This window comes from Sinocyclocheilus rhinocerous, unplaced genomic scaffold (genome assembly GCF_001515625.1).
Source record: "Sinocyclocheilus rhinocerous isolate Xijiao unplaced genomic scaffold, SAMN03320098_v1.1 scaffold445, whole genome shotgun sequence".
In the NCBI taxonomy this organism is placed as follows: domain Eukaryota; kingdom Metazoa; phylum Chordata; class Actinopteri; order Cypriniformes; family Cyprinidae; genus Sinocyclocheilus; species Sinocyclocheilus rhinocerous.
The window spans coordinates 518,464-534,326 of NW_015645566.1; the positions used below are offsets into that span (position 1 = coordinate 518,464).

Genomic DNA, 15,863 nt, shown 5'->3' on the forward strand with positions numbered 1-15,863 from the left:
ATTTTTATCTTTCATCTTTCAGTACAATAATAACTTCAAACACAAATCTAAATCAATAAAGGAATGGCTTCAGAAGAAGAAGAGAGTTTTTGAAAGTCCCATTCTGAGGCCAGACCTGAGTTTAATAATAAAAAAAAAACATTAAAATACTTGAACAGGCTGTAAACGAGAGATCTCCCACTAATATGATCAATCTTGAGCTCTTTCGCATCATTAAATGTAGAATAAGATCTGCCATGCAGAGCAAGGGCTGGGCCAAGTGTACAACCGCATGGGCCTCGTGGCAAAATAAAGTGACAGCTGACTTGATGATGTTAAGCCAATTAGTTTTAAAGTTAAGTGTTTTTGTCCTTCGAAAGACTAATAGCTAAAAGTCAAAGCTAATAGTGAGATTATGTGTATCATGATGCTGTATTATTCTGCTTGTTAAAAAAATGTGTTGTGCAGTAGTGCTTAATCACTGTCGGGCAGAAACCTCGTAGCAAAAACTTGTCAGGAAATAGAACTTGTCAGGAAATTTAAAAAAAAAACTGTTTACTGGAGCCATATGGCGTTCAGTTTTTTTTCTGTCATTTAGCCAAAATGCCATGATTTTAAAGACCAAGTGCTACGCACAGTCTATTTAAGACTAATTAATACTTGCTATGACTGACAACAAATGCTCAAACTCAAATAGAACCTTATCCTTTATATATACATAGAGAGAGAGAGAGAGAGAGAGAGAGTTTAAGTAAAAAAAATGTTGCTTGCGCATAATCAAACAACCATTTCTTTATTTACCCTTGCATAGCAAACAAGCAGAGACAGACCAAAATGTGTGCAGCACTTCATTCAAGCTAGAGTTAGGTTTAGTTACAAGGACTTTTTAATACTTTTCACTGGTTAAATATTTGCAAAGCCCACAGAAAAACATAAAGGGTGACCAACAGTAATGTAAAATATTATTAAATAAATAAACGAGCAGTGTGTGTGACTGTGTTTCTTACGCATTCATGTCAGTGAGCATGTCAAGTTAAGACAGCTTTACTCTTTTAAAGCTTTTACTGCATTTTAAACTCTAATTTTGGCCTCTGAAATGAGTCAAACCAAAATATTACCTGAGAAGTTCAAGAAAATATGCTAGAAATCCGCACTCTTTCAGGCTAAGTCTGAAATGGATGTGTATCATTCAGTTGAATGATAAGGTTTACCGTCTGTTTATGTGTCTATTAGATGCACATGAAAGTTGCGTTCCTTCCTAAACCGACCGCCTCCCCCTCTTTGCAGAGGGCAACACACTTGCGACAGCCCTGCTAACATGATACATTTTTTTTACATCCCAGAAAGCACCTTTACCAGGGGTGTATAGACTGGCTTGATTTCCTACCTGTTTGTCCAAACAATGACACATAGAATAAAACAATTCACCTTAGCAACCTCCTACAACAATTTGGCTTTTGCAGAGGCATTCTGTCTGTCTAGTGTAGGTATAGTGATTTTTGCAGTTTTGTACTTAAGTGAGCACAACAATAAATACAACCCAGGCCCATTTTGCAAAACTTCAAAAATTATACATACATACAATTCACTGCAGTTTCCAGCTGAAATGAACACTAGATGCAGCAAAACACCAATCATTTTTATTCCTGTTCACACAATCTATGAATACAGGGGCAGATTTTCAATTAATAATATGTGGTTCCTTGCACAATGCTATGTTACGACCTCAAAACACTTTCACCATAGTGCATGATAATAATAATAATAATAATACCTTTTGACATTTTCATCACATAATTTGCTCATGTATAGTTTATGTAGTAAACATGCTCGGTAGCCCACCTGGTACAGCACTGCAGTTGCAATGTGGAGCACTTGTCCTCTTATTTTCAAATGTAATGGAGCATTAACCTTTCAGCACCACCCACTAGACATCTAATTTCATGAACTGCCGCAATACTTTTAACAAACTTCACAATAAAACATTGACAGATTCACATTCATCTGTTTTTGATAAAACTAAACATGCTTTTAGCACCTCTCATTGACATTTTGAAAGTGTTGCGCAACATTCAAGAAGCAACGTAATACCTTTTTGCCAAAATTTCACCATAGGCACATTTTTCTAATGAGTCTGGGTTGGTAAAATAAGTCACAAATCTTTGCCATTGATTATAATGTTTTATCTGATCGTTATTATGCAGATATATTTTTATAGATTGCTTTTTAGTTAACATTTATTTTACAGTACTACTTGATTTGAAACAGGCAACCAACTACAATACAAATATAAGACCTATTAGTAGAACAAGCCTCCTGGAGAGGGGAACACAATAGCTGTAGTGACCAACAATAGGATTGTGCATGTCAGCGTTACTGTTTTGGCGGTTTCCAAGGCACATCACTATCACATGACTCGCTGAAACAGCTGCAGCATGTGCAGCAGTGGAAGTCTGAAGATAGCTTGCTTATTTTCTTGTGATTAAATCTGCTTATTTTGGCACCCTCTTGAAGTGTTCCTCCCTAACACAAAAGTATTGTGAAGGGGACTTTTTCAAACACAAAAAAAAAGCAGAGGAAGGATCTATTCAGATACAGCACTCTTGTTTTTCCCATTTTAGAACCTTGCTTCCAAGTCATGCTAGTCACGTAGATATTGCTCTGTTCAGAAGGACATTTCAACACCAACTTTCATTGGCGAATTTACCAAAATCATAAATATTCATATCACATGGAGTGTCTGTGTGTGTGTGTGTGTGTAATATATATATATATATATATATACACTGCCCTCCATAAGTATTGGGACAGTAATGACAAAATTGCTTTGTTTGCGGTGTAGTCAAGACATGAATATGAGACAAAACTACAGAATGTCATATTTTATTATTAGCAATAAAACGACATACATACAGCAAGATATTATAATTTCACTTACCTGGCCTATCACTTGAAGCAAACATCCATCCCTTCTTAAAAGTCTGTGTTAAAAGAGAGCTGCCTGTTGCGAATTTAATTAAGCCGACTGCTGTAACCTATATCCAGCTTGTGTGTGGTGTGTTTTCCCTAAATTTGTATATATACGGTTTGAATGACAGCTTGCTAAATCTGTTGGCGATCAAATATTCAATTCAAAATTATGGGGAAGCTGTGCCTCCCCTGCCTCCCCCGAAGAGCCGCCACTGGTTTCAACACATACATGTTTTACCAAATAAATAGGACAGCACTTTTAGAATTCATCCCACTATTTGATGTGAGCATAAGATTATTTACTATTATTTAGTTGCAGATCCCTTGCGTGCAATCACAGAGTCTGCAACCCATAGACATCACCAGACTCTTGGTCTTATCCTTTGAAATGCTTTTCCCAGACTTTAATGCAGTCAGTTCCAATTGTTGCTTGTTTTAGGGAGTTTCTGCCTTTAGTCTCCTCTGACACTACCTCCACCAGGGGAAGTCGTGGCCTAATGGTTAGAGAGTCGGATTCATAACCCAAAGGTTGCGGGTTCGAACAGATAAGGTTGTATAGGATCATTTGCAGTTCTCCACACTTTTGCTTTCCCATCACTTAGATAAAGGTTAATCTTTGTCTCATCTGTCCATAAAACTCAGTTCCATAACTCTACTGGCTCACCTCTGTGCTTTTTTGCAAACTCTAATCTTGCCTTTCTATTTTTGGTGCTGGTCAGAAGTTTGTATCTTGCTGTGTAGCCTCTGTAATTCTGTGTCAAAGACTCCTGCGGACAGTAGATTGTCATGGCATCACCCCAGCTTTCTGGAGGTTGTTGGTGGTTTTACAGATATGTATTTTAGGGTTCATTTACACAGTTTTTATGATTTGTCTGTCATCAACTGCTGTTGTTTTTCTCAGCCGATCAGGTTTCCATCATCCATCACAGACTTTTGTTGGCAAAAATACCAAAATCATAATATTCATATCACAGTGATGGGTGTGTGTGTTTGTGTGTGCGCGTGTATACAGACGGCCAGTCCATCACAGATGCTGTTTATATACAGGTGCATCTCAATAAATTAGAATGTCGTGGAAAAGTTCATTTATGATATAACTGATACGACACATTCCCTGCTTTTAATATCTGAACAAATAATGCAACAGGACACAGCTGATCACTTAGAAAGACCTGTGAGGCAACTGTTCCAATACTTATGCTCACATAAGGTAGGGGGATGAAACTCTAAAAGTGCTAATCTTCTTAGCTGGTAAACATGTTAGTGCTGAATCACCCAATAATACAATTTTGACATTCTGTAGTTTTGTCTCATATTCATCTTTTAATCATATTTACTGAAATAAATGAACTTTTCCACGACATTCTAATTTATTGAGATGCACCTGTATATTGTAAAACTTGTACATCCTTGTTACATCCCTTAGTAACATTCTTCCATATCTTGGCTTGTTTTGATACGTTCCACTCTGTGTTTTGTTGCTCACACATGTAAACAACATAAATCAGTCCAGTTGCAGTAAAATGGAATAGCAACATTTCTACCAAGTGATAAATTTCTACTATCATACTGCCAAGCCCAATGTATTACAGCACATGTAAGTGAAATATAGAGAATAAAAAAAGAGAGTATCATAGGGAGACTACATCAACAGGTATGAATGTGAGTCCACCCACTGAGAAACAGCAACACAATTTCCCCCAACAAAACTGCCTAGATGAATGGCTGACAAGGTGTTAATAGCAGGTCACAGATTCTTTAGCATTACGTAATGTTTCCCCAGCAGACTGGTAAAATGATGAAGGGAAATGAGCCTTTGGTTTTATAGTTTCTGGTCACCTTTTGCTCCTCTACCCAGGCCCAACATCCGTGCATACATGCCCTTTTTCCCTTCTTCCCTTCAGCTTTTCACTGCAAACCATGACATCGGTTTCATCCATGTGTGGGAAAAAATCTGGGCCCCTCGCTTCTGAAAGGGACACGGACACACGCCAAGTGCTGTGTACAGGGGCTATTTTAAGAAGCTGTAAATATGGGAACTTCCTCTGTGTAAGGGTATCTCATATCCCAAATGATCGTTTTACATTATTAACAACAAGCTTCAAGCACAGTAAGCCGTGCTGCCATATGCTTGACTTTGTATTCACTAACTAGGACAAACCAGTTGTCCTAAATTATATTAAACTCAACATATAATGACTGTTTTCTCGCTCTGTTTTAGATGAGGATTGTGAGGACAGTTAAAAGTCAGTTAATGTCAACATAAATTTGACCCTATTTACTTTCTTAATACATGTTTGAGACAGGCACCCCAAGAATGCGCATATTCCCAAGCTCTTCACTGGAAACTATCCTCAGCTGTATATACATATATACACACACACTAAGTGGACCATTTCAAAAGGCCAAACACTGACCGTTTGAAATCATGTTAATGTAATATGGTTGCAACAATAATAGCAACTGACAACAGATGTGTAAAAAAGAGCTACTACTGAATAGATTCAGGTGGTGTTGAGGCTAAACTTGATCTTTAGTCTGTATATCCTAGTCCCGGTCAATATGGCCTAATTAACAGAAATTATACCAACATTTATGTCTGTCTCTATTCTGGTAAGGATCACCCACTTGTTTCACCAGAAATCTAATCAATTTCTCATGGATAAAATCCCACCCATCCCATCACAGAATTAAAACAGGTTGCATATGTCATTTCATGTTCATTTTAAAGACACGTTTGAATGCAACAATCTTTGACATTTAATTGACATTAAAACGTGGTCCTTTTTGTACTGTATGGCCACTGAATTAAGGTATTTGCTCTATATTTTTGTAAGTGCATTCCTTTTTTAACAGCTATTCGACTACCTTTATTTACTGAGGTTTGTGTCATCCTAAAATTGATTAACTGTTGGTTTCAAACAGGTGTTACTACTCCACTTCTGTTCTGTACCCAGCTGTATCATCATTTGATACATCACAAATCCACTGTCTTCACTCCCACAATTTGCATCCCTTTGCATTTACATGAAGTTTCAAAATGACGTACTCAACTGTGTTGAATCACCATTGGTGTTCGCTAATGATGCTTGAAGTCACCAACCCTTCCATTTGTTTTGCCCATGCAAATCGCTATCAGTGTGAACTGAACTTTTTACAGCAACTTTCTTGTTTGGAACTGAAAAGAAAATTGCAGAAAATTGTAAAAAAAAATAAATAAAATAAAAAATTATTTGAAGGCCCTGCTGAAAAGACCAGCATAATGGGTTAAATCTCTGTAAGGTCTGTAGTGCATGCAGGGAGGCACTTTCTTTTGACACTTTACTTATATAGATTATTACATGCTGCTAGCTGTCACTGCGTCGTTTCCTCTTTATGCGCATGTTTGTGTTGTCTACCACCAATGTCTGGTCTTTATCACTCACTGTATGACACTTTCATGACCCCTGCTCTAGGATGTGTTAATCCTCACTAAACTTTGTGCCTGTTTGCCTTACTATCAAAGAATGAATAGCTGCTACAAACCAGGGCCAATAAAGGATAGCTGGCCTATGTCTTGGATGATTTGTTTGATTTGTTTATTTGAAGAATGAAAATATATATCCTCCCTTAAGGTATATCCTCTCCCTTTAAGGTATACAATAAATCTGATACTCTTTAAACATTTTTATTTTACAACACACTTTTTGTTTTTTTTGCATTTGGCTGCTGGCCTGTGACTCAATGGATGATGGCATGCAGACAAACTACTCATCTGACTTGAAGCCAAGTGCCTTAAACAATGTATGTATGTTCAAAGAGTTGTTACTCAGTTAAACAAATGAGAAACATACATAAAAACACATGTTAGAGCCCTGCATCTGTGGTTGTCAGCAGGAAAACACTTTAAATGATGACTACTTGGAGAAAACTAAGTAAACATGAAAGTATTTAATAAAGGCTGCAATAGAGCTGCATTAGTTGTCACTCATTCAAAGTGAAGATCACTAAAAAGATGTATAAAGAAAAGATTTCAAAATAACACCATTAGTCTACTTTTATGTTAAACTGTCAATTGTTGCTATTAGTTAAATAAATTACATTCTGTTATTATTGTTCTCATTACAGTATATCCAACAAATAAAAAATTAAATAAATAGTTCATTACTCAGTTAGATATGAGCTGCCATCTGCTGGTAAGATTATGCCATTAAGTGCAAACTGCCGTCTAATGGTTGTGTATAATAGTATGCTAAAAGATCCACCAGGCCACCATCAAGCACGTCAAACTCTGAAGTTCTTAGACAATTGATACTTAATTTCTAAGACTCTTTATTGAAAGACTTAATTCACATTTAATTTAAACTTTTATATAATGTTAGTCAGACCAAATGTTTCTCAGAGTCCTCATTTCTGTACGAGAAATAATGGTTCCCTCTCTACTGTTCTCATCAAGGTCCTGGGAAAGCCACAACCTTACCAACCCTGCATAGCTCAGAAGCCAGTGGCCACCCCTCTCTCATCGTGGGAGTTACATTTCCTGTTTAACTCTGAAAATTACTGGAACAGTGTCCTTTCTCATGGAATTTTCCAAAAGATGTAGGCCTAATAAATGACCACCCAACAATATTATGAAGTATTATAACAGAATGACAGTAATATATTCAACAAATTAATAGAGTTTGAAAGAGGTTATAGATTATACTGTATAATCTATGATAATGTCACAATTCTGCAGTAGAAACAAAGACCACTTTTGTAGTCCTTAAAGGGGTCATATGATGCCATTTCAATTTTTCCTTTCTCTTTGGAGTGTTACAGATTTATAATAAAGAATTATATAATTTCATAACTGAGTAATATCACGTATGCAGTATGCACAATTGCAAATGTAATGTTTTTTTACACATCAAGAAGTTATGAATAAATACATCTTTCCAAAATGATTTTCCAACAACAAAAATTAGAATCAACCTAAATTTTCCCTAAGCAATGCACAAAGCATGTTTGTGTAAATCTGTTAACAAATTCAATTAACATAATTTGAGTGATTAATTCAATTACTCACTCATTAAGACAATCACTTGTCGCCAACTATTGGTGGGACACTGCTGGAATGATGCACTGACTAATCAGCAGCCATGACCACAACTATGTTTTGTTTTTTTAGATTTAAAATGATAAAAGCATTACAAGTAATGTGAGTTATGCAATGAGATTACTTTTTTCAAGTAACTAGTAAAGTAACACATTACTTTTAAATTTACAAGAAAATATTATTTTTCTAATAAGTAAGTTAATTAGTTTTTTCCATTTATTCACTGACACCTCTCTTTTCCCCGTGTTGAGAGAAATTAGGAGTGAGGTGCAGAGGCACTTTACACCCTGAGGCTTATTAATTTCACTTTTGGTGTGAAAGGGCCAGAGGGCCTTTGGTCTTTACAGTTGCCAAAAATATAACTTTTGGGTTGTGTGTTATAAAAAATAAATAAACAAGCCCAGCTCAGGTGACAAAAAGTAACAAAAAAATTAATGTAATGCATTACTTTCCATAAAAAGTAACTAAAGCAAACAGTTACTATTTTATTATGGAGTACCGTAATATTGTAATGCATTACTTTTAAAAGTAACTTTCCCCAATACTGCCAAGAGATGTAGGCTGTGTCTCAAATCTGAAACTCTCCAAGTAGACACTTCAACTGATTAAGTATTTTGCGACCATTAAAAATTATGTTCTATAGTATGAATGATAAGTGCAATATGAATATAATCCAGACATACTACATTCGTCATGTTGTCGTTATCACATGGCCAACAATCAGTTCAAATAGTAGGTCATCCGGGTACTTTTTATGAATACTGTGAATTTGGACATAGGCCTACTACTCAACTTTCACTTACTATACTAGGGAAGAATCAGACATTCCAGATGCAGCCCATAGTGTTTAAATTTGTGACACTTTGTGGAACCGATACTTTAGTGCAGTGGTTCCCAACCCTGGTCCTGGAGGCACCCCAACACTGCACATTTTGCATGTCTCCTTTCTCTGACGCACCAGTTTCAGGTCTTGGAGTCTCTACTAATGAGCTGATGACCTGAATCAGGTGTGTTTGATTAAGGAGACATACAAAATGTGCAGTGTTGGGGTGCCTCCAGGACCAGAGTTGAGAACCACTGCGTTAGTGGATCATGTTCATAGGTAGTGTGATAATGAACTACACTCGTAGTTACTCTGCTAGGATACCTGTGAGGGGAACTGACGTCACACATCCACTAAAACTCACCTTGGCACCAGCCATGGCATAAACGGCTCAGAAAAAAGTTCTTTCCGAGAGAAGCTCAAAAAAGCATTTGTTTAAGATGCCACTCGTTTTTATGTTCTGTGCCTAATGCTGTGACATTTTGAACTGTTGAAATACTTTACCATACACTATATTACTAGTATAGTCACAAAATAAGCGAGACACCCACCTTGCAGACTGCTGCTTTGCCACTGAACTCTTGTCTTGTGAATTGTCCCTTGAGCGGAAAACACCGCGGAAGATCCGTTATTCCCCATCAGAACACTTTGCAGTTTAACAGGTTACGAATCTAATGCAACTGAATCATTCCAAAGAGCCGTCTGATCTCGAGACAGGCTGCGGTGGATACTACGGAGGAAAACCGAAAACCCGCCTAAATTCAGTTTGAAAGCTAAAAACATCTCACACGTGCATGTGTGTATCTGTCGCGAGCTGTCCAATCGCTGTGCCCGGCTGCTCGTGAGAACGCCCCAACGGTCCGGTCCTGACAAACACGGCCACTCCCGTCAACGCTTCATCGGGGAATGTGTTCAAATGTTGCTGCCTATATTCGATTCATTGGTGAATGTTTTTAAGATGAATCGCTTGTTGTAATCCTCATTCGTAAATCCCTTTCGATTAAAGCGTCTAAATGAATTATGTAGACCTATTTTAATTGTAGGCATTAGTTCTGTCCAATAGTTTGCATAAGATCTAATTTAACAAACAATTGAGCAATTAATTAAAGACTTTTAAAAGTCTGTATTGCCTATATGAGACCTGAAATGACCTGCCCTGGTAAGAATGGGCTTGATAAATATGGCTGTATATAATGGTTTAAAGGCTACATTTTAAAAGCACCTAAAAGCTAAATTTGGCTGTGTGTAATGGTTTAATATTATATTTATAGCATTTAGCTCAGAACAAGAAGATGCATCTGTAAGGCCTAAATATTATAGTTTTGTAGTATAATTATAATTACAGATGCCACCAAACGCTGGCATGATCCTGATCATCAAGGAGAAGGTACTGGATGAATATTCTGACTGTCTAACTTGTTCCCTGGTAAGAATGAGCTTGACGCTTTCTCCTTTTCTAATCAGTGGAGCAACTGAGCTCAAGTGTCTCTGAAATTGAAATTAGACCTTTTGCATTCACCAGTCTATCCTCTGAGGGCCCACGAGAGCTCGTTAGATCTGGCCATGATTTCACCTTGATTTTGGTTTCATGTTGTTTATATAGGGGAGTGCCATCTAAGTACAAATTCCCTCTTTAATGCTCTTGATTCCACTTTTAAGAATGTTAAATGTTAAGAATGTATTGTAGTTATAAAGGTGGGAGGTTTACAAACGTTTTCCACTTTGTTGATTTCTGTGGAGTGTACGATTACATTTTGGTGCTATGTCCTTAATATTAGATTTCCTTTTCTGTAAGCATTGATGAAATAAACAAATAATTGTGATCAGTATATGTAGCATGTGAATAAAATGTATCTGTTTAGCAGATTTAAAAGGTAATTTTGATGCAGTGCTACACTTTTCACATTGGTAAAATTATACACGTGACATCAGCAAACTCAATTGTAGTTATAAAGGTAGGAGGTTTACAAACGTTTTCCACTTTGTTGATTTCTGTGGAGTGTAAGATTACATTTTGGTGCTATGTCCTTAATATTAGATTTCCTTTTCTGTAAGCATTGATGAAATAAACAAATAATTGTGATCAGTATATGTAGCATGTGAATAAAATGTATCTGTTTAGCAGATTTAAAAGGTAATTTTGATGCAGTGCTACACTTTTCACATTGGTAAAATTATACACGTGACATCAGCAAACTCACACACTCTAGTTATATATTAATTTTGGTTTGAAACTTTGTCCACCTGTTTTCATTAAATCATACTGTGTTTTTAAGGACAAGTTATATGGATGTATATAAACAAAATTCTGCAACTTTAAATAAAGATACTGCACTCTAAAAAATGCTGGGTTGTTTCAACCCAACTTTGGGTCAAATATGGACTAACCCAACTTTTGGGTTAAAAATTTCAATAGTTGACAAATATGTCAAAAAAAAAAAAATTAAATCTTTAATGAATTGTCAGATAGCCTATGCTATAACAACAACATTTGATGTCTTAAGGGTAATGTATATGAAAAAATAGATTATAAGTTATATGTGAAATACTGAAAATATATATTTTTTTAGTTTATTGTGCTTACTTCAGTCTAATCCAAAACTCTAGATATAGGATACAGCAAGATAAATTTGACTTAATAACGCCAGAGGGCGCTCTGGGCTCTTAATCGCCTTTGGATCTTTAGGGTACATTTATACGCGAGTGTATTTTTTTATTTTTTAATCTTAACGTGCCTTCATTAACAGTAATGCACTGTCTGGATTTTCACGAAATGTATAGACCTTAGCCAAAACTGTGTCCTACAAATTTTTCATCTTAACCAATTTAGGAGAAATGAAAAACTTGTAAGTAACATAATTGTTCAATTTTATATATTACAGCAATATGTTTGTAAATCAATAAGAAACATATACAACGCAAGACCCCTACACTATATAGACATTGAGAATATAGTACACAAATGTCAGAATATTTCATTCCGAACAATAGACTGTAAGCTGGCCTCTTCCAGTACACATAGCACACATTTCTTTACACTTCTGTGTCTTCTTACAAACACAGAAGCTATGTGTAACCAGGCGAGCAGTTTCCAAGGGCTATAAATTCTGACCTTTTGTAGAGTTTTATGTTGTTATATGTACAATTAGAATTTAAATATCAAATATTGTTTTCAAGCTTTAAAGTCTTTTTCATAGGATCAGTTTTAAGATCTTGCTCACTCTATATACTCATTTTAGACTGATTATTACCTTTATCTCTCTCTCTATATATATATATATATATACCTATAAATATAATATATATACCTATATATTTACTGATTATTAATTATCTCCTGTGAGCGATGACAGGACATCAGAGCGGCTCCTCAAACTGCTTTATTATGACACACACAGACAGATTAACAGCAGCATTAGACAGAGCTGGATAAAGATCACCTACAAACAAAATGAAAACAACACGTCATTTGAACCATCTGTGATTTATACTCATCCTTTAAGGAACAGACACAAAACATTTTGCAATAAGTGACCTTTGCTCAGTTCCACTCAGTGTTTGACACCCACTGTGACAACAAACCCCTCTCTTTGTTACTGTGCTTGTTTAAGGAAATAATACACATTTATGCAAAGACAGATACTATTTAATAATGTGAGTTTATTTATATTTAGACTTCCATCTGAAAATAACTTGCTGCAAGCATGTATGTCTACAAATGAAAAGAGTTTTTTTAATTTTTTGAAGAAAATATTAGGTATACCAAACTGCTAGGGTGGATGCCAGGCAATGCTTTGTGGTTTCTAGGACATTTTGTATCGTTGCTACTAGGGTGTTTGGGCTAGTTGTTTACTGGCCCAAGTCAAAAGAGCCCACTCTTAAGTCTCTCTGATATTTTGATCCCTAGATATTGCTTGGCTCCCCTCCTTTCATGTAACTCTGTGAGTTTGTTTGTTTGTTTGTTTATTTATTTGCTTGTCCGATTGCTTAGAAAAATAATAACACATCTCTCCTCAACCTACTGCACAATTCGAAGACAAACCATACAGGATGAGTTACACTATAAAGTTTAAGGGTTAAAGAATTGTTCATATCACTAACCATAAGTAACCATGAGCAAGAGTAATTAGCAAACAGAAAGTGCTTTCTGTTTGTTTGTTTGTTTGTTTGTTTGTTTGTGTTTATGCTGATGAGAGGAGATTTATTTTGACCTCTTGTCAGTGATGGGTGGTTGGAGGTGGCTTTCTCTACCCCTTCCCCCAAAGGCTAATGAACAACAACAAGCAGGCCTTCCTTTCTTCACATGCACAAAAGATCAGTCTGGGCACTGAAGAGAGCATATGCCACTGAAATCAGCCGGATTTAATTGGTAAACAACATTTAACCACAGTCCCCTATATGACCATATCATAAGTATTTCAGCATCTAATCTGCATGTGTTTTTATCCCAAACATTTTTTTAAACTGATTTTACAGACAATTGGTCACCTAAAAGCTAAATTTGGTTGTTTTTTCTACAGTAAACACTGTATTCCATCCTGTTGTTATGCCATTACTCTCTCCTTCTGTTGACACGTGAAACGTTTTTTAAATTTTTCATTGATATGACTGCTGGAATTAGATCCCAGATTTCATCTGTTACTAATGATTTTGTTCTTCCAAATCAATTGACTTGTTTTACGCCTGTCTCTCTTCCACAGCTCAACGAAATAATTGCGCACATGAAGCCCACTAGGTCTCCCTGTGATGTGATTCCTTCTCTTTTATTTAAAGAGGTGGTTAATTCTATTGGTACATGCATTTAACTATTATGAATAGTAGCCTGACATTTGGGGTTGTTCCACCTAGTTTTAAACATGCAGTTATCCAGCCCCTTCTTTAAAAAGCTGGTTTAGACTCCTCTGACATGAATAATTTTCATCCCATTTCAAAATTGCCTTTTATTTCAAGGATACTGGAGAAGATTGTGTATGTACAGCTTAATGACCTGGCTTACACATACACTAATACGCTTCTAATATTCAAATCCGTTAAAGGATTTTTAGGCTGCATTAATTAGGTCAACCGGAACCGGGAACACTTCCCATAACACCCGATGTACTTGCTACATCGTTAGAAGAATGGCATCTACGCTAATATTAGTCTGTTTCTCTGCTGGAATTAGATCCCAGATTTCATCTGTTACTAATGATTTTGTTCTTCCAAATCAATTGACTTGTTTTACGCCTGTCTCTCTTCCACAGCAACAAGAAATAATTGCGCACATGAAGCCCACTAGGTCTCCCTGTGATGTGATTCCTTCTCTTTTATTTAACGAGGTGGTTAATTCTATTGGTACATGCATTTAACTATTATGAATAGTAGCCTGACATTTGGGGTTGTTCCACCTAGTTTTAAACATGCAGTTATCCAGCCCCTTCTTTAAAAAGCTGGTTTAGACTCCTCTGACATGAATAATTTTCATCCCATTTCAAAATTGCCTTTTATTTCAAAGATACTGGAGAAGATTGTGTATGTACAGCTTAATGACCTGGCTTACACATACACTAATACTTTTCTAATATTCAAATCCGTTAAAGGATTTTTAGGCTGCATTAATTAGGTCAACCGGAACCAGGAACACTTCCCATAGTATGCACAGCTTAATGATTTTTTGGTGAAGAACAACATTTCGGATAGATTGCAGTCAGGGTTTAGAGCCGGCCATAGTACAGAGTCAGCTCTTTTGAGGGTTACTAATGATATTCTACGTGGTGCTGATTCTGGAAGTTGTGTTGTTCTGTTACTTTTAGATCTTACCACAGCAATTGGCACAGTTGACCATAAGATTCTCATTGATTGCCTTAGAGACCATGTTGGCATTCAGGGTTTAGCCTTAGAATGGTTTTCTTCATATTTAAAAGATAGGACTTTTTCAGTCAGTCTAGGGAATTACTCTTCATCTGTTGCCCCTCTCATGTGTGGGGTTCCTCAGGGTTCAATCCTGGGACCGGTTTTGTTTTCCCTTTATATGCTCCCTCTAGGATCAATTTTTGAAAAACATGGCATTCATTATCATTTGTATGCTGATGACTCACAACTTTATTTACCATTGAAACGCAAGGATCATTTATCCATTCAATCTCTGTATGAATGTTTGGCTGAGGTTAAGTGTTGGTTGGCTAATAATTTTCTCCAATTTTCTTTTATTTGGTAAAAAGGGATGTGTGGATGATGTCACTGACTGTCTGAGGTTACTTCCTGGGAATCCTGGGAAAAGAGTGAAAAACCTTGGTGTCATTTTTGACTCATAGCTCAAATTTGATCGACAAATTAATGCCGTTGTTTAAAATAATTTTTTCCATCTTAGATCTATACCTAAGTTGAAGTCTATCCTTTCTTTTGAGGACTTGGAGAAAGTTGTGCATGCTTTTGTGTCATCTCGTTTGGATTATTGTAATGCATTGTATCTGGGTGTGAGTCAGGCCTCTCTCTCCCGCCTGCAGCTCGTTCAGAATTCAGAGGCTAGGCTTTTAATGGGTACCAAGAAGAGAGAGCATATTACTCCTGTGCTTATTAAATTACACTGGCTTCCTGTACGATACAGGATTCATTATAAAGTGCTATTATATGTTTTTAAAGCTTTGCATGGTTTAGCACCAGAGTATATTTCTGATTTAATCAGTTTGCATCAATCCAATAGGTCTTTGCGTTCTAATGATCAATTACATCTGATGGTTCCTCGATCTCATTTAAAATGCAAAGATGATCGGGACTTTTCTGTTGCTGCTCCAAGGCTTTGGAATGACCTTCCTCTGTCTGTAAAATCTTCTCCTACACTTCCTGTATTTCAGAGTGCGCTTAAAACTCATTTGTTTTCATTAGCATTTAAAAATGTCTTGTAATTTGTCCTTTGTTGTTGTGGTATATGTTTATAATGTTTTATGCTTGATTTTATTCTTATATTTTTATTTAGTCTTCCTGTACAGCACTTTGGTTTCCACACCGTGGTCTTGAAAGTGCTTTATAAATAAA

At 36.2% G+C, this 15,863-nt stretch overlaps 1 protein-coding gene across 1 annotated transcript in view; it reads right to left on the minus strand.

The window, feature by feature from the left end:
- LOC107706730 (E3 ubiquitin-protein ligase NEURL1B-like) overlaps nt 1-9,695 on the minus strand; it is a 54,168-nt gene extending 44,473 nt beyond the window's left edge. Inside the window, exon 1 of the mRNA XM_016510535.1 lies at nt 9,401-9,695. Within this exon, the coding sequence (XP_016366021.1) occupies nt 9,401-9,488 (88 nt within the window). The 5' untranslated portion in view covers nt 9,489-9,695. The remainder of the gene's footprint in view (nt 1-9,400) is intronic.
- Nucleotides 9,696-15,863: the final 6,168 nt, after the last annotated feature.